Source organism: Bombus fervidus, chromosome 1 (genome assembly GCF_041682495.2).
Source record: "Bombus fervidus isolate BK054 chromosome 1, iyBomFerv1, whole genome shotgun sequence".
NCBI classification, from domain to species: Eukaryota; Metazoa; Arthropoda; class Insecta; order Hymenoptera; family Apidae; genus Bombus; species Bombus fervidus.
The window spans coordinates 17,523,838-17,543,432 of NC_091517.1; the positions used below are offsets into that span (position 1 = coordinate 17,523,838).

General features: G+C 35.3%; 1 protein-coding gene across 22 annotated transcripts in view; it reads right to left on the minus strand.

Moving 5' to 3' along the window:
* The window catches only part of Rg (A kinase anchor protein rugose), a 414,732-nt gene that overhangs the window by 88,947 nt on the left and 306,190 nt on the right, over positions 1 to 19,595 (minus strand). For 13 of the 22 annotated variants that reach the window (XM_072006150.1, XM_072006211.1, XM_072006159.1 and 10 more), the window contains 25 exons: positions 16,585 to 16,711; positions 16,391 to 16,491; positions 16,135 to 16,230; positions 14,551 to 14,672; positions 13,917 to 14,043; positions 13,308 to 13,427; positions 12,997 to 13,143; positions 12,547 to 12,654; positions 11,406 to 11,546; positions 10,772 to 10,917; positions 10,445 to 10,658; positions 8,191 to 8,443; positions 7,961 to 8,103; positions 7,497 to 7,687; positions 7,308 to 7,416; positions 7,162 to 7,243; positions 6,751 to 7,067; positions 6,458 to 6,679; positions 4,247 to 6,071; positions 3,856 to 4,021; positions 3,419 to 3,572; positions 3,122 to 3,301; positions 2,123 to 2,263; positions 1,838 to 1,945; positions 1,390 to 1,561 (listed from right to left, as the gene is read on the minus strand). In XM_072006150.1, the coding sequence (XP_071862251.1) occupies positions 1,390 to 1,561; positions 1,838 to 1,945; positions 2,123 to 2,263; positions 3,122 to 3,301; positions 3,419 to 3,572; positions 3,856 to 4,021; positions 4,247 to 6,071; positions 6,458 to 6,679; positions 6,751 to 7,067; positions 7,162 to 7,243; positions 7,308 to 7,416; positions 7,497 to 7,687; positions 7,961 to 8,103; positions 8,191 to 8,443; positions 10,445 to 10,658; positions 10,772 to 10,917; positions 11,406 to 11,546; positions 12,547 to 12,654; positions 12,997 to 13,143; positions 13,308 to 13,427; positions 13,917 to 14,043; positions 14,551 to 14,672; positions 16,135 to 16,230; positions 16,391 to 16,491; positions 16,585 to 16,711 (5,512 nt within the window). Of the gene's footprint in view, positions 1 to 1,389; positions 1,562 to 1,837; positions 1,946 to 2,122; positions 2,264 to 3,121; positions 3,302 to 3,418; positions 3,573 to 3,855; positions 4,022 to 4,246; positions 6,072 to 6,457; positions 6,680 to 6,750; positions 7,068 to 7,161; positions 7,244 to 7,307; positions 7,417 to 7,496; positions 7,688 to 7,960; positions 8,104 to 8,190; positions 8,444 to 10,444; positions 10,659 to 10,771; positions 10,918 to 11,405; positions 11,547 to 12,371; positions 12,493 to 12,546; positions 12,655 to 12,996; positions 13,144 to 13,307; positions 13,428 to 13,916; positions 14,044 to 14,550; positions 14,673 to 16,134; positions 16,231 to 16,390; positions 16,492 to 16,584; positions 16,712 to 19,595 lie in introns of those variants that run through there. The other 9 variants (XM_072006201.1, XM_072006238.1, XM_072006316.1 and 6 more) reach the window with 4 other exon arrangements.

Consider the following 19,595-nt stretch of genomic DNA (forward strand, 5'->3'; position numbering starts at 1 on the left):
CATCGATCATTTTCAAATACAGATATTTAAAATTTCGTTTAAAATTTTTAATTCAAATTTATGCACGAGATAATAATACAGAGTGAAACTCAGCAAAGAATACAAAGTGAAATTTTGCAGTTTTTTCAAAGAACAATTAAATTACTGAATTATATAAGAAAGTGTAAGATACTAACTTTAGGAGCATCGCATAGTTCAAATATAACATATATTATCGAAGTAGAACATTTAAATGATATATGTCGTCAAACATCCAATTGTTTTTAAAAAAACATTCAACAGACGTAGTTGATGTATGGTACCTTGTTTCATTATCATTTATGGTCAACATCTTTTGAATTTGTTTTACACAAATAAATTGTTTGTTTTATAATATAAAATAATAGCGACATTTAAACAATATATATATATATATCTAAACCGAACAGAAAGAGTGCTAATGCATTCGACAAACATCAAAACTCTCACTGTCAGATACATAGAAAAATAATTCATACAGTGCAATTCGACATGCGCTCTATTCAGTGTAATGTGCTGTTCGATTTGCTGCTACACAATTAAAGTGCATAGTGTTCCACAGCATCTACGTATTTGCATATATATATTCGTGTTATTCACAGAATGATCTGTTATTTCACTTTTCAATGGTCCAATTACTTTAATTTGGTTTAATTTCATTTTTATCGTAATGATAATTTCTTATGTATCTTTTTGTATCCTATATTTGTTAAATTAAAATTACATTTAAATTCGAAAAGGAAAAATATAGTTCTTTTCGAAATATGAATATCATGGGAAATATGCTCATTTAGTTGTTGACAATAACAATCATACTATAATGTTATGTCACATTTAAAATGTAGAAAAAATAAGTTTTCTTATTTAATATAATAATCAGAAAATATGATGATATATCTGACATGTAAGAGTTTTGAAGTAATAATTTGATACTATTACTATTAATCTTTTTTAAACAAACAATTAGTATTTCTTATGTAAAATTTGTTAAAGGCAACACATATGTATTCGAAATAGAACACACATATATTAATGTCAACATTAATTTCAAAGATTTTCATGTTCTTTACTAACGTTTTTTCTAAAATCCTTACAAAATTCCTACAAATAGCAAAATCTATAGTCACCTCCACAAATTGTACTTAGATCATTTTTTGCGTAATTTAGTTACATGTAACATTAAGCATTTCAACGCTTAAATCGAATAAATCCTACAATGAAAACAATGCTCCTGGATAAAGTAATATTAAAGAATTGTTTATTCCTCCTTTACTAGGCGTCATGTGTTTACGTTTATCAATTAAGTTTCTCCAAATCTTGTATCATTTTAGTGTGACAAATTGTTTAATAAGATAATAGTGTATACCTTACCTGAAGGGCTACCTGGTCTTAAACTAGCACCATTAGTCTGTATTGTTTGAACTGGACTTGGTGGTCGCTGTGATATTGGTGGTTCCAATATATCACGGTACTTTGATACCATTAGTACAGAGATGAAGTAAACTATAGCGAGGGACAGAAACTGGGCCTGCTTGGTTTCCTCCTGAAATGAAGAAAGGAAAGCGTGCTTCTTATTAGTAATATCTACTTATTACTATTCTTATTATTAACCCTGTTGAAGTCATCGAATTTTTTATGTCTGAATACAGTCAGAAAAAATTTAATGTTTTAAGAAAATTTTCGACATATAATTGAAACGAGGAACAACTATGTACTTAAATCTAAACAATTTTTTAACAACAGAAAAATATAATTCGATGGGAAATAATACAAAGAGTGTAGCAAAATGAATGATACGCGAAATATTCTAAGTACTTACAACATCTCTGTATATCACAGCTCTTAAGCGATTCACGTCCATATCTTGCAGTAATTTCTCTGGATCTTTTACAGGACTTAATTGATGTGCCAGATTATCCACTATGTTCTACAAAAATAGAGACGATACTTTACTTCACTGTTGGTAAACGATGTTAACGAATCACTGTGAACGCTATTCTCTATACGATACGGCTTCGAATAAGTACATGATATGTAACTTGTCAATATCGATGACAATAACACATTTCTCTAGATAAATTAAGTTCGATCAGATGAAACATACCTTGGGTGATGTTTGAGCTCCACGTATAAGAGACTGTATGTGCTGTGATTTATTACTAGAACCAATCTGTCGACCTAACATGCTGTACGATCTGCCACGTTCTTTACACTCTAAGCAGTTTCTAACGGCACATGTACAGACCTATAGAAGCATTTCATCAGATGAATATAACAAAAACATATAGTGTACACATACATGTTGAAGTTCTATGTTATACATTTACGGAGAACTAAAAATATTATGGCTATTTAAAACACTGCTGATATAAGAACTATTTCTATTGATAAAAAATATAGACTACGATAGTGTTAAGGTGAGTGTGGCTTTCAATTTCCTTCACGCGAAGTATATGATTTCTTATTATTTCCAGATATTAGCATTCAAGAGAATTATAATATGTATATTACAACAGATAATTATATTTTTGACTCTGGATGTGATACAGTAATTTTATACGTAAATTTTTATATAGGTAGTTTATGTGTTATGACACTATGAAACACCAATATGTATATACAGATAAAAAAATTAATACGAAGCACAATCTATATGATTATTCTATTATAATAGAATTTTAATTAACTTCGTCTTTCATATGAGAGGGGGTACATTGGAAATCAATAATAAGAGTCGTTTAGAAACCTTAATTTTTACTCTCAGGGAAAATATATTAAAATGCCGAAAGACGAAGTTCATCGATTAGTGTTTGTGTATATAATAATGTATGTAAGAAATTTCGTTTATCAGGATGCGCACTGATAACAGCGAATCTAATAAATGTGGATCGAAAACACATAATATGGTCTTTTTCAATAATCTCAGTTCATTAGTTTGTTCTATCGACATTCTACGATATTCACAAAAAGAATTAATTTCTTCAACTATATATAAATGTCACAGAAAACGAGTTTTTCATGAAATTCGAATTACACGGTGTGGTATAATAGTGATGTATCTGTTTGAGAAACGAAAAATACTACGTGGACGATAAATACAAACCAGTCTTAAACACTGCCTTAGAATACCGCCACTAGACATATTCTTCTCAGCCTCCAGTTCACCGAAATTTAAAGAGCTGGCGAAGATAAGTACATCAGCCATGTTGACTAGTCTTTGCAGAAAAGAAACCGCTACCTCAATTGGCATCCCCTGAGTTGGTTCAATTACATCCAATTCGCTCTATGAATATATCCAAGCACCAATTAAAAAAAGGAATCCGTGAAAAATGAACTTTCCACCTGGGATATGCTCTTCTATGTGAAATCAAGGAAAAATATGAAAAACGTTTATACATACATTTGGTGAGGTCGCCGATGCTAGAAGCGGTAACAATCCTCCACAGGCAATTATAAGATTGTCAGCTAGTTGCGAAATTAGGTGAACAGTATTAACAACAAAAATTGCGTTCTCGCTGCTGTTTACAAAGTCCAACACTGACTTCGTCGAATGACTGGAACACAGTGGAATATTGAATTTAGTAATAAATTGTATCGCAAGTTTATTATTATATTAAGTCGGGTAATAAATTCGTTCGTCTTTAAAATTTCTGTAAACATACAGTTATTTGAATTTTTTGATAAAAGATGTAAATCTATAGAGAAATAAAATTAATTAATTAATCCTTGATTCGAGAGATTTCATACTAATGAACGTGTTATGTGTTTTTTTTTTTTTTTAAAGCGCGAGTGAAATATTGCTGTAACTAATAGTATATGGATTAGATATTTATATACCTTCTCCAGACTTGAATGTCTGTCTCTAACGAGAAGAGGACATCCGAGAGTAATCTTTGATGTATGTAAGACCATTTGAATTCTGGTATTCTGAAAGGAGGACGAGTCGGGCCTGGACTAAACATTGGTCTTGTAGAAGGATTACCTTGCTTCGATCGTTTTGATTCTATAATAAATATCAACAGTTTTGTATAATGTGTTGAATACATGATACATAATAGATTAAATAATTAGTAAACTGCGAATGTTTATGTATTTATAGGAAACTCAAAGGTCTAAAATATCGAAAATAATTAATTTTATTTACAAAAATATAAATTTTCATAAACATCCACGATCTAATAATTAGGTAACAGAAAGCAAACAATAAACATGTTAAGGAAATTCTCACCGAAATGATTGGGATCCACTTGCGTGGACGTTGAGGCACTCCTTGGTCGTTTCTGTGGCGACGATGTTTTACGCAAGGGTACGGGTAAAGAAGGAGGTTCGTTACTGTTTAGATTATCATCGGTGGTTGTCTCGGTGGATACAGCTGGTAAGCTGGATCTGCGATGAGCATCTACGTGATCCGGAGTTAAATCATTCAATAACGAATTATCCCTCGCAACCACTGTAGAACTAACGATTTGAGGCACACCGTCGGGCATATTTTTATTTGCATCACAGACCGTAGATATTGTTGGAATTTGCTGTTTAGGATTTGGCACTTGCGTCACATTATCTACAGAACTTTGAATATCGCTATTACTACAAACACTATCTGTTACTTCTACCTCGGTTTCAGTTCTCACCGGAATGTCTGACTGATTATCACTTACGTTAGTAGAAATAGTGGACGGCACCCTTGAATGTTTTTCAGTTACCTTCTCCTCGTTATCATTAATAACAGCACTTTTGTCCTCTGTTACAGAGTTCACGGCGCATTTCTCACTACTTAACTCACTAGTCACTACTGTTTCCACTTTCTTGTCTTCTACATCTACCTTTGTCTTACCGGTCTCGATATTTTCTATTACGCTAGTTGAGCAATTGGAATCTTTCACGGTTTCCTCGGTATCGTTTTCAACGCTATTCTCAATGTCGACGTTTGTCTTTTCCGTGTGTTCAATGTCCTCGTTAACATTGTCGTCAATTTTATCCGTCTCCTTCGATTTTATATCACCCAAATTGTCTTGGTTCTCCGTCGGTGTTAAATACGCTTCTGAGGTATCGCTGTCGATCACTTCTCGATCGTTCTCCAATTGCAGCTTCTCGATGTCTTTGATGGTCAATGGCTCTGATGTCTCGCTGGAGGAAATAGGTAGCACTGATTCCGAATCAATCTGTTCCGTTGAAACAACAACGCCTGTGGAATCTTCCTCCACTATCTGTTTGCTCGTCTGTTCCATTTTTTCGGAAGCCTCTGCCATGTCAGAAGAAATCTCATCACTGGGAGTGACTTTATCTTTCACGTTCGATTTTTCTTTACACGTTTCGTCAACCTGCTTTGTAGGAGCTTCAACCTCGGTTTCAGCATCAGCTTCAGCTTCTACCTTAGCTTCGACTTCGGTTTCAGCTTTAACATCAGCTTCAACTTCGGTCTCCGCCTCGGCTTCTGCTTCAGCTTCAGCTTCAACCTCACCTTCAGGTTCAGTTTCATCATCTTGCGACTTCTGTACGCTAGAAACACCAGTACCAGACGCATCTATATTGTCTTGAGATACCGATGCTGTTTCTTCCGTCTGTTCAATGTCTTCCTGTTTAGTGTGTACACTTTCCTCCATCTTTTCAACGGGAGATGATTGAGAGACGATTTCGTCCTGTGATTTCTGTTCTGAAGAATCGTCGTCCTTCTTTAAAACTTCCTGCACCGCCAAGGAATCTGGGCTGGAGCCTTCGATCTTATGAACCTCGCTATAGAAATCACTGGAGCTCTCTATTGATATCGCTTCGCTGGTTTCCTGAGTCGTTGGAATAGAGACAGCTTCGCTGTTTCCTTCTTCGAGAATTGTCGGCGTGTCTGTATGAATTTCACGCGCTGTCGTCGGTGTTTCTGGTTTATCACTCAGTCTGGAGTCCAGGGATATCGCTTCGCTCGACTGAGCAGTGTCCAGGGTTTCGCTGTGCGATTTGATAATCGCTGGACTGCCATCGCTTTCAGTATTGTCTATCGAGTTCAAATCGCAGCTGCAGGACTCTTCCAAACGGTCGTTGCTCTCGGTTGCATCGAACTCCTGGAAATGGAGTTAGTTACCATAACACAGTACGATTGATGTTCTAGTGGTTATATATCACTTATTTCAAGAAGGTATTTTATATTTGTTCGTCATCTACAGTGGCTCACAAAAGTAAATGAACATTTACCATAGAAAACTTTTATTAACGCAGAAACTTCATTAACGCTACAATGAGATACGACTAACGTGATTATACTGAAATAGGTCTGAAAACCATAAGAAAACTTTGCTATAGAAAATAGTAGGAAATATCCCTACTTTCTCGGCCATGTAAATATCTATTCTCTTTTTCCATTTTTTAAACCTCAGAATCTTCAAACACGAATTTAAATAACATAGTAAGCCCCGTAAGTAGCTTAATCCTAAAAAACTTGATATCCAACCTTGTAATTCCTTTCTACATGTTGCACTTCGTGGTTCTGTTGATTGCCCCAGGGTGATGGTTTGCTATATCCATTATTCCCTGAATGTTGTTGATCCCAACCGGAGATAGTGCTGATTGGCCTTTGCTGTCTTAACTCGGGATCCGTAATGTTATCTGATCGCTGCCTCTCGTAATGTTCGTACATCTGAGCGAACTGAAGCTTGAATTCCTCATAGGATACCTGAAACAGTGCAACATTGACCTTACCGTAGGAACTGTCTTTAATTTTGTCCACTATGTTAGAATATTTACCTTGGAGTGCACGATGGCCAGAGTGTCTACCCACACTCGCCATCCACCGTACTCGTGTTTTATAGCATGATGCAGGAGCATACGAAACAACGAGTACACCATATCCGAGATCTTTTGCTCTTCCGTGTTCTTCGGATGAATGTAGGCCATGGCTATTAGCCATTCCTGCCATACAGACATCTGTAGAACAGTTCGACGATTTTCTCGATTGTTGTTGCACAGCAATGTCATATCCGAGAGGAACAGCTTCTTCACTTCCAACAGTTGCTCCGTTTGCTTTGATTGTCGAATTAACGTCGCTACTACCTTTAGAATCACTGCAATTATGTATGTAATTGTTAATATCATATAATATGCTTTTATATAGTTTTATATTCTTATCATTTTAAATTAACTGATTTGATGATTTACTTGGATTTTCTAAACGATAATGGGACTCTGGTTCAGGGTGTCTGGCATAAAGGATCTGTTGGCTAATGTGCTCTGTCATAATCTGAAAGGATATTGTATAAATTAAAATAGTAAATGATTAGTTAAATTTTTACTGAAAATAGTACCTCGTATAAAACATTATAGGTGGGTAGTGACAATGTCTCCTCGTTCAATAGTAATCTTTCGGCCAATAATGTGTACAAGTTATGAGGGCTCATAACATCATATTTTCGTCTGAAATTCAAAAAACGAATCTTAATAGCTATCAAATAAATACTTTTCTTTTTTTTAATTTATTTATTGAATTCGTTTACTTGTGTGTACTGCGGCTTAAGAAGAATCCCAATAACTTCAAAGCTTGTAAACGTATTAATTGGCTTTCCGCTGCTAATAATTTAAAAATCGTTCTGACGCCTTGCTTCGCATCGAAAGCTGGAACCATCGACGATGGGTGCTCCGACATTAATGATATAAGCATTTGCAAAACATCATGTAGATTTTCGTCCTGTGAAAAGATAAATTACATTATTGGCTGGACCAACAAACTTACTTATTATTATAATATTCGAAACAAAAAACTTCTTTTTTCAAACTTTAATATTCTTTATTTCAACATTGTAAACAATACGAGAAACAAACGTAAGTAACAGACATACAGAAACAAAGACAAGTCAAAATTAATTCTTTTTATTTTTCTACTCTTATCCTTCACCAAAGGTTAAGGGTAAACTTTACGCCATCAAAAACATTTTTACACAATCAATTACGAGCACCATACCTCGTGTATTGTCGTCAGATAATTCAGAATACTCTGCAACTCGTCATCCTTCACTCCATTCCCGATCATAATCAGTTGTTTCAGAAATAACAAAATGTAAGAACGTATTGTCAAAATATCCTTCTGTTGAGGTCGCGGTCCATCTGCAATGAATCGGAAATGTCATAAATCCGCCATAACTTATCGAACCTTATGGAAATACATATTTCCATGTATTCAAAATTACTCACCAAGTCCTTTGGGTGTGATTCCACTCTTCGCTCGCGGATTGGCAACCCAGTAATAGTACTTAAGCGTGTGCACTGTTTGTAATACTGTGGAGACTCTCCTTACATTAGAATATATTTGCGTGTCACTGAGGAACTCTGTGGCCAAGTACGAATAGAGCCGCGTTTGCACCGGCGCCGGTGTATAAATCCACAGAGCGGCATTAAAAAGTACGTGGTCCAATAGCTGCCATGTTAGGAATGAAAAGTAAAACAACTACATCACCATGGATCTGCCTGTTCTTCGGACACACCAATCTAGCCGACTTTTATGTATTCCTTATTTCTTTACGTGGTCTTTTTGTTCCTGCTTCTTAGGTACATTTCTCCGGTTTCATGGATACGGATGGAAATTAAATAATCGTACCAGCGGATGATAATATTTTGCTTGTTATATCGAGCATACAGTCTCGTTATGGTGAATTTAAAATAGGAACTTAACATTTAGAACTGTGCAGCGGGGTATATATGTATACCATAGAATGGAAAGTACATAGGAGGGAAATTTGAAAATAAGAAAGAAAGAAACTGAGAGTGCCGATAAATTCATCGTATAGAGTTTGCGACACATTATCAAAAGGAAAAGTAGATTGGGGAGAATAGAGATGACAATTCATGTCAAACATTCATGCACCGAAAAATTAATATTGAGAATTTGGTAGCTCTGAAGGTAATATTGAGACAAATTGAAACAATTGCATAAAAATCACAGAACCAATCAATATTCCACAGGACATATATGAATTATGAATTTTAATATTAATGTTTGATATTTCAGACCATATAGATATACTTTTATAAGCAAATATTGAGATAGAAGTCTTCCTTTCTTTCATGATTTAGCTGTTCACCGCGAGAAAAGGATGTCCCAATATTTGAACTGTGCGCATAGAAAGAAAATAATGAAACAGCTTTCCTGAAGGCGATAGGCATCCTCGATAGAAGAATATGAAGCGAAGTATTATAGATTCGAACGAAAAGTCAGAATTGTCAGTAAGTACGCTCTCATGTAGCACCGTTTCGAAATAGAAACTTAGACAGATCGATCAGACAGCAAATAGAGAATAATAATATTCTTCAGCGTTGCAAAAAACAATAGAAGTAGATAGATTCTCGTATGGAAGCAAATATTTAGTGTGAACAAAAATATATAGTCTTGCGTAGCCATATTATGAAATCAGGAAGCCTAAAAGTCGGTAGATTGCATGCGATCCAAAGATTCGGGTAGCATAATGTCGTTTCCATGAGAAAAAGTATAAATAGTACATGCTTGAAATCGTAATGCATTGTGTGTGAACGGATCAAACCCGAATGAACGAAAATATATACACATACGTTATAAATAGCATATAACATACAGAGCATCTACGAGCAGTTTTTATCGTACAAGCTATTGCAACAGATATTATATATGGAGTAGGCAGAGAGAGTAAATTATAATACGCTAGAACTGCGCTTGATAGTTCTTTCGTTCATGCTATTGTACACTGTATCGTGGGTAAAATAAAAAGAGGAGAATGGAGAACGAGGAGTAGTTACGTAAATGTATCATAACATATAAAATTTTCATAGGAGAACTCGCTAGAATGTTTCAATGATGATCTTACTAGGGAGCTTAAATGTACCTACGCTATTACATTTAGATACAAACCCTAATAACACAATGTGATTTTCTAATTATAAGAGTAACCATATGTCTCATAGTAGGGTTGGTAGTATGCTTTAATTCAATTTAATTGAGTTAAAATTTATGTTGAATTCTTCAGATATGTTAGCTAAAATAATTCATCTTATAAAATATGAGTAGAAATTAATAATTATGTCAAAAAGGATGAAAAAATAAATTTCATCAATGATTCATTATACAAAATTGTATCTTCAATAGATCAAATTAGAAATATTATTCTAAAATTATCGAATTAATTATGAATGGACACAAGGATGAATTATTTTAGCTAATTTTGATAAACGACGTGTATTCACTTAGTAGAAATACATTTACGATATACGTTATATGTATTTTATTACTTTCGTGCAAACTAAGCTTGCCCATTCTTACTTCCGTAAATCTACTTGGACCCAACTGAACTCCGATTTCCATCGAAAGTTCCATTCTACCTTCAACGATCTCTACCTCTCATCCAACTTATCGCTAATGCTCTTAACGTTAATTTAATTCTAATTCGTACGAGTACTAAACTAATGACTAAATCGATACCTGTTTCAATAACAAGTCGCTGTTAGCGCTGAGACAGGTAACCAGATGTTTCGTGAGCTCCAAAAAGGACGCGAGAACTTCCGTAGTTAGATGGTCTCTGCTCGCTCTCTGCAGCATATAGCTGATCACCAGAAAGCCACGATTTTGTACCATATGTTGTTGAACGGTTTGTGAACTCTCCACCAAATCGCAAATAAACCCCAACAGTTTCGAACTAAAATTCAAGTTGTCGTGTTACATGATCGAGAAACATGATTCGGCTATGATACAAGCCGAATACTTGTTCCATCGAAAATTTCAATGTGAAGAGTTTTGGTAGATATTTACCATAACGTTGGGTCTCGTTTAACATCGTTGGGCGCTATGCAATCGTAAGGCATATCTAGTTGCGAGAACAAAGGGAACAACACTTGAATGCCGCCAATCGAGTTTAACGTGCTATGAATGGAATGCGTGATGACAGCTTTAACATCCTACAAATAGATAGTAAAATGTTCGCATGTTTTCCAAGTTCGATGTTCTACATTCGGTTGCAAAATAAAAAAGGACCAAAAATTTGGGACGCTCAGAAAAGCAACACTTAAAAATTTTTATATCAAAGAGACAGCCCGCATTCGAGTGTAAATCACTGGAATTTTCGTTTTTTATGAATTATGAAGTATTTTTTTTTATATTGGTATCCAGATTGAAATTGGGGCTGGAGAAGTTATTTTCTTTTTCAATATTTCAAACTATTAAATTTATAAAATAACATAAAAGATTAAAAACATTTTAATAGGGAAAAATTCAATTTTTGTGTCATTCGTTTACCATATAAAAAACGTCGTGCCTTACAGCGAAAAATGCTTTTACATGAAAATTTGTAAAAAAAAAACTGCTAGATGAATGACATTTTCAAAGCGTCCTATCATTTTTTTTTTTTTTTTATTGAATTACAAGTATAGCGTGTTCTATATCATACCTGCAGCATAAGGGCGTGTGGTGTATGTACAAAATAGGAGACGTTGCCTTTCGGTGCGCTTTGCAAGCATAGTTGAGAATCCGTTGCTACCGGGTTGTACATGAACACAATCGCATTCGACAGCTTACCATCGTAAAGCACCTATAAAATAGCGTTGTTAATACCGTTGATGTGTCTTTCTAATTGCATGTCGTAAAATCATTCCACTACATCAAGTCAAAACTCATCTTTGAAAGTCTACCAAACAGAAATGAATATGATTACTTGTGGAAATTTGTCATTTTTAATCATAGATTAATATTGGAAATTAGAAAGTAGAAAAGTGGACTTTCAAAGTAAATTTTCATAACTATTCAAATTAATATCTACATGTTAAATGGACAAACGTGCCACACATCACAAACGGAACTGAACGTGATTTTAGGTCAGACAGGTTGTGTTAAATCTTCAGAGGGACGCTTATGGACTTAAGACAATCTCCAAACTCAGGATATCCATTAGTCGCAGTGTCCATTGCTAATAACTAGACTGCAGATGTTTATGCAAATTCATATCCTGATCCTAAACAGTGATTTTTTCCTTAACCTACTTTTAGATATTTTACATATATTTGCATTTTTAGAATTCTCATAAATGAATAAACATCCGTAGTCTATTAAAAGAACACTAACTGAAGTATGACAGGTATTAACTTAGTATATGTTCGTCCGTACAACCTATGAAAAATCTTTTACTACGAAAATACACACATCACAGCAAAATGATCAAACAGACAGATTTATGAAAAAACTTAACTGTTCATTAGGCTGTAAATTAATCAGGGTCTTGCTATAGGCCTACGTCGTAAGAAAGCATCAGGCAAAACAGAAAATTGTGGCTCGTATGAGTAACGAGCCGTGTGTGTAATAAACGAAAAAGAGAAAAATCCACAAATAGAAGCAAATTATGCAATGGATAGATACAAACGTTATGAATCGCAGTAACGTCCAACGGAACGTGACGTTCTGGGGAAAAGATATTCGTAGTGATGGTCGATAATCGGGGTAATTACCTCTGACGAAACTCGAACGCAGTAACAAGAGTGATTAAACAATGTGCAAATCAAATGTAAACGGGAGAAAAAGAAAATAAAAATGCTTACAGTTTGCATACTTTGGTCCACCATGCTCGTGAGCTCCGGCTCATCACTCACCCTTTTGTGATTGTCAGGCAGATTCAGGTAACACTCGTTGTCAAAACGAAACTGACTCTGTGAACAGAATGGGAATGGGAACACGGAATGTTGAATATCTAATGAATCTACACAAATCCGAGTTCCAGATGCCTTTGTGAAGAACACGGAAGAAGTTTCACAGAAAATTAAAGATCTTCATAAAAAAATACGCGAAAGGAATTTCTTTCACAATTATAATCTGCTTTTATGTTATTTCTCTATATTTTGAATTACTAGAGCGCAAATTCTATTTAAAAGAAATTCATATTTAGCTAGAACGCGTATCCATAATTACGAACGAAGAAGGAAAGTTTAATGGAAGAATTTTTTTCAAGCCTGTTATCTATGCAAAGTTTTATGTTTCTAAACTCAATGTACCTTATATCCAGGCCCCAGTCTATGCATAGCGCATATCTGATGCGTCGTCAGAGCTTCGCTGAACAGATAAATCGCGCTCATTTGTCCGCAAAACACGCGCTCTTCATCCAGTTCCGGTGTAGCTCCGATGTAACATTTGTCAAAGGGCTGCAAAGAAGAACGTGCTATATAGCTCTTTTCATTTTCGATCAACATTTCATAGCCAGAGACCGCAATTTCAATGCGTTTCGAGCAACGACCAGTTTTAATTGCGGTCGGCAAACACATAAAATTAATAGGCGACATTATATTCAATACGTAAATTTACTTACGTCGTTTGTCGAAACGAACCACGCCATTTCGGTACTTGAAGCCAATTGACCATTGACCAAACATTTAATTTCACTCTTCGTCCACCTATTATATATGTACACTACGGCGATCATGTACCACTGTGAAAGTAAACGTTATTGGTTCTCTTGAAAATGTTTCGAATAAACTGTCCTTGAGTGGAACGTTTTTTAAAAAGATTTAACACGAGCAATTTTTATTAAATATTTTGACAACACGTTCGGAAGAAATGTTACAAAAAGTGGTGAAGTTTCATACGATTAACACTTTCATTCCCGTGATAGTTGTACGATACACATTTAGAATTATGAAATACTATGTTTCTATCGTCAGACATGTCTTATTCCTTGTCCATATTTTCATACTATAATGTTTTTATCACAATGTTTGTACAAATTTTACCGATAATATGATCAATAGAAACATACGACGAGTAGGAAAGTTACACACAAATATTTGTAATATCTAAATAATTTGGGAATGAAAGAATTAAATGTTTTAATGTAAATTTCGTGTTACATCGTACTTTGATCTTAACACCGAATATATTAAATAAATTTTCACAAAATTAACATAAAAATGTGGCCTACCTTACGTGGTTGGAATTCATATTTGACACAATGTTGGAAGCCCTTGCCCTTCACTTTCATAGATGTGAGGACCAAGCAGTTCCCTACGAAATGCGCGGAGTACCCTACTCCCTTGCTAGTTTTAAAACTGCGAACAAAGGAACGTACAAGCTTTGTGAACGTAAATGGTGCCGACTAGAAATATCTGGAATGTCAATAAAAATTTATCAACGATCTTTCTGCTCTGCTCGGTTTCGATCCTCTGTATTTTATTCCTATTCTTCCGAATAACGATGTACTTTGTAAACGGAAACAACAGTTGTCGATTGTATGGAAATCGAATTGTTTTCGCGTGACGGAATGCGATCAAATTGTTGCACGATGCAACGCTCGAATAGGAATACTTTTTTTGCGCGCTAACTCAAACGGAGCTGCGTTTAATCAAATTCAAACGGTCGAACATGAAGGAATTTGATCGGCGCGTTTTTCCCCTGGCCCCAATTTCCTCTGTTCTATTCCAAGTTCCGCGTATTTCTCTTTCTCTCGTTCGTGAAAGTCGGCAACGTAAACGATTCTTTAAGGTAGCCAGTACTAGCCAGGCCACTTCGATTCGAGAGAGTGTTCCCGCAAGAGGGCTTGATGTAAGAGCACTTACCAATAGAGGTACGGCTTTTCTCGTTCGATATTAACGGAGTTGATAGGATCCAGACGGAACCACGTGGTAAACGTGAATCCATTCTCGTGTGGCCATTTCGCGAGCGGCGGAAGGACGATCGCCTGACAAAGTTGCAGAAATAATTAAATAAGCTCGAATAGAATTAGAATCTTACGATATTACATTATAGAGAGGTCATCATGTATTCACTTCATTCACCATTTATACTGGTTCTAGCTATTTATTTATACCTCCTGGGTTTCTGACATAGAGAGACGCTCAAAACTACTTAATAATTGATGTGATCTTGTCTGAAGAGGATGTTATGTTAATGAAATTAGGTTTTTCATGGATGGGTCGTGCAGTTTTCCAATATGGTGCAATTCTTCGATATAATATCACGATAATTAAGTTTAGGTATAGGTGTATTTGGAAAATAAGCTGCCAAACTTTGGTAGTATGTTGTACGTATTTTTAACGACTATTCATTTTCTTCCTCATGTTTATACAATTTTTAATAAATGACTTACAGCTTACGATCTTCATGAAGATATACGAAATGCTCGTTTAAAATAAGTTAAATTTTGAATTTTTATTCCATGAATTAAAATTTCTGTCTTAAGTCTGTACTCACTGCATAAAAACTTTATTCAAACTTCGTAGTAGACGCTTCCCCTTTGACTTGTACTCTTTCACAGTTATATATTAAAGGAAACGCTCGAAACAGTTCCCCCGAATAAGAAACTTCTTTTCCTTAACATTTTCTGTCATATCGAAAGTTTCTGTCTCTAAAACTCATTGAATAGCTACCAACGTCTGCACCGGACGACATCTGTTCCGATGGATTTTCGTAGAGAGTTTTATGTTCTTGCTCTACCTTCGTCTTTTTGTTCGATCATGAAATGGATTGTTATGTCGATGCTAAAATAACATTTATTCTAATACCAGAGAAATTTGTTCAAGTATTCTCTTCAATGTGTAAGCTTGAAAAAGGTTTTGTTTAATTTTGAAAGGAATGATTCATGCTTCCTTATAGCTTTAAGAAATGAAACATAATTCCAAAATTTGGTACCTCGTACATTGGTGCTTCAGTGTTACATAAATCAAACGCTTTTATTTCTTTTTTAGAGAAAAGGGAATTGAAATAAGAATTTTTTTAAATGCAAGATGAATCAAGTGTCAAGATTGAAAAAGTCTGATAGATTTACTTAATATTCAAGGAGTTTTAGAAAAATTTACTCGTACGGAAATTGTTTCAAATTATTGCGAACTACATCTTGGATTCTATCCTTTACATATTCTATCCTTTAAAAAGATATACATTTAATCTTGATCGAGTTTTAGGTTCATTCATAATTTGGAATGATTTTCCAGCTGTTCGCCTATGGAGTTCTACTGGACGAAGAATCAATAGGTCATTTGATTCGATGGATTAAGCGCGAGTGGAAGTTCCATGAAACAAGGCGAATTTTCTTATCGAAAGTTTAATAGAGTTCAGAATCGAATGGCATCTTCCGCGAGGTCGTAACAGGAATATCCGGTGCCGGAGAGGAACGGCTGAGAGAAGGATGAAAATCGACTTACCGATCCCTTTCTGCCAGGAAAACTGAAAAACACGTCGGGTCCGTTCCGTTGCGGCATCTGACGAAGAACGTTTAACAGTTTTGCCGAGTGTCGTGGCTGTGACATACAAGAATACAATAAAAATTCTACACGATACATCATACAAGATATAAACTTCTACTCAAAAGTCTTAGGAAAGTTTCGTTAGTTTCTTTAAACGTAGATAGTTCTCTTTCGAAAGAACATTTATATTTCTATATCTTTTGGACCTTCTTACCCATTTCCCTTTTACAGCTTTCATAGCACCGAATAAAAGTTTTAACTCCTTCACCGTTATACTGTAACTGGCCAGCACTCCAAGCATGTCGATCAGTAGATCTATCGAACAGAGGAACGTTGCCTGTTGTGTAAACTGCACGTATAGACTATTATAGACGCGACTAGGATTAGAATCGTTTGATAAGGATTTACCTGCGACGACAGTTTCAGCGCGGGACAGCCGAAGCAGCACGTGTTCGATGAGGCTTACGTCTGTACACGCTTGTAAGTTGCGCACGCTCTTCCTTAAAATAGCGATGAACACGCTCCATATTTCAGCCTGTAACAAACAGAAGATTTCACACGGCAGATTGAAAATCATACGTAAGTTAAGATCTGGAGAATTTGAATTTTATTCAGGTATTTTAAATTCTTAAAGGTATAATCCCTTTAACTTAATTAATTAAACAGAATAATTATAACTTTATTCTCTGCTGCGATACGTGTACGTAACTTGATAAAATATAATAAAATTTTTACAACAACAAATGCTGCACGCTATTTCATGAAAAATGGTCTTCCATACTGCAAGCCCGTTGCAAAATGAGCCCGTTCTTACAACCCCTTCCACTAAACTATAACAAATTCCAAAACCCATAACCAATCACGAGTTACGTAAGTATTAAACGATACATTAACGCGAGCTTCACCGGCAACCATAAGGCCTACTTTAGTGGTGGTAGTTAATATCCAAATTATTATACAACGCTATTGATTAAAGTTATCCTAGTCATTGGATCAGAGATCAGAAGTGAAGCAACAGCCAACGAACGAACTCGCTTTTAATCCGTTACTAATACGTGAGCGAAGTCACGGAGCGACATAATCATGGAGAGCAAGAGGAGGCCAAACTGAAAAGCATCCAGCGACCGCCGACACCGTTGAAATCCCGAAAATGCGGTGGAAATTTCACCGGCTTGGAATTTCCGAAGTTTCGCCGAACGAGAGTTTAAGGGTATCCTATGTATATCGGATAACGCGATAGGGTGGTTTTTCGTACGTGCATGGAATTAAAGGGGCGCCGCAACTCGAGTTAATCCCCGAGGGAAAGACGTTTTGTGTAGAACATTCGAGGTTTGGCCTCTTTGGGGATTCGTGACAATTCTATCGATACGGATGCGAGAATAAACGAGCTCGTGCCGTAAGTAAATCGATCCTTTTCCTGAATAATTACGATGAATTGAATCTAAGTTGAGAAACAGTGGTGAATAAAGAGCGAATTTTAAACAAAGTGAACTTTGGGAAAATTTTCTAGCTTCAGTAACGTGACAATCTTTGTAGCGTGTATGATGCCGGTTAATTAAAAACGAATGACGTAATCTTGACACGTTGTTTGGCGCAGGTTTGTTTGATTGACTTTTAAATAGCAATTTTAACGTCTTACAGCAAAACTTTATGTCTCTATTTTTCAGTGTTCAACGTTTCAGTTAATTAGTTTCATAGATAGAACCTCAAGATATTGAGTAGAAATACTCCCAAAGATTATTGGAATATTCCTGTTCTTTGGTAATAAATTTTCTGTACACAGACTAATTAAAATATAGAGAGTTTTAATAGCTATTTAAAAACAAGAAGGTGAGAGAACGAACAGCTTCTCTTCTTTTTAATTTTCAATCAAAGATGCGTAATAACTCTTCCACTCCCATTTCATCCCATACGTTTAAAACAGTTTATCAATTAAGAATTTAAAAGTAATGAAGGTACTGCGGCCCGGTATAAATTGCACACAGAAATTTACATCATAAATTACGTTCAATACTTCGCAGCACTCATCTCCGTACTCTATAAGAAATATGGATGGTATATATAGATAGTCGTGTAATCGAGTTTTTAAATTGCCATTTCGTTTTTCCCTTCAATTTTTATAAAGAAAGAAATTTCACATCAGTCAAACTACCGTTTCTGTCTTTACCGTTTATTTATAGCTTGTATGACAAAACTATTTCTATCTTTAATAAATATAATAAACGTTATTCAATAATATCACCGACGTTGAAATAATTTCGATATTCTTACATTTCCGTGAACCTCGTAAAACGAAAATGAATTTTTTGACGTCGCTTAAAATCGTGAAAAATACGTTTCCAACAGTCTTCGACAGAAAGGGAATGTTGAAAACTGCTAAGAAACACATCGCGTAGAACTCGTAGCGAGTAAAAGTTATTACCTTGGATATCGAATTTATTCAATGAATGTCTTTCCGTAATAATGCAGTGGCATTGTTTCCCCAACCATGTCGTTACAATACCGCGTTTCGAAGACAGTGTATTGCGCATCAGGGCACGTAAACGATGAAATATAACCGAAACGAGACGTCGTTCGTGTAACACCGAATTCAGCGTGAATCGGAAATATCGTCCGATCGAAGACGATTACACGTGCTTCGATAAAATTAAATTCTTTGACGGTTTCGATGCCCTCTCTCCGTGAATTCGCGTAAATTTCTGCACGTGAAATTTTAATTAATTTTTTCAGAAAACAACAAGGGAGGAGACCCAGAACAAACCGTCAAATATATATAATATTACTACAAATTTTACGCTTACTTGTTGGGAAGATTGAACCAAGTTTCTCCTGTAATAGCGGCTTTGTGTTAACACACCTTTCTTATCGCACGACAGAATTTAGACTACGGCTCTCGTCTCGCTACGCTTGTTATTATTACAAGAACGTTTCTCTCCTTTGATCGACCGATGGTGTTGACGTTCTCCCATTTGTGTTGATATATTGATTCAACTACGTATGTATTATTGATGTCGACGAAAATTTAATCACTGTTAGATAAGCCTGTTGCTCGTAAGTGGACTGTGGATATTTACGCATTTATAGAAAATTTAAATATATAACAATATTGTTAATGAATATAAGGTCTTTAAATTTTATATATATTTCTTTTTACATATTTGGAATATACACATATAATAGAAAATTAATAATCAACATTTTGATGAATTTGTAATAGAAATAAAATATATAGAAGAACAATATTTCTTCATCGCGCATTTTCCTCTCCAATTCGTCGGTCATGACAGAAAAATTCTTCCTCTCTTCTCCTAGCATTGTCGTCTCAAGCTCTAATGAATATTGCGAAAATATGTCACGAGGATGCCAGCTGATCTCGCGCAATCATGTTTTTCATGGGATCGTTCAATTTGGTCTCTGGG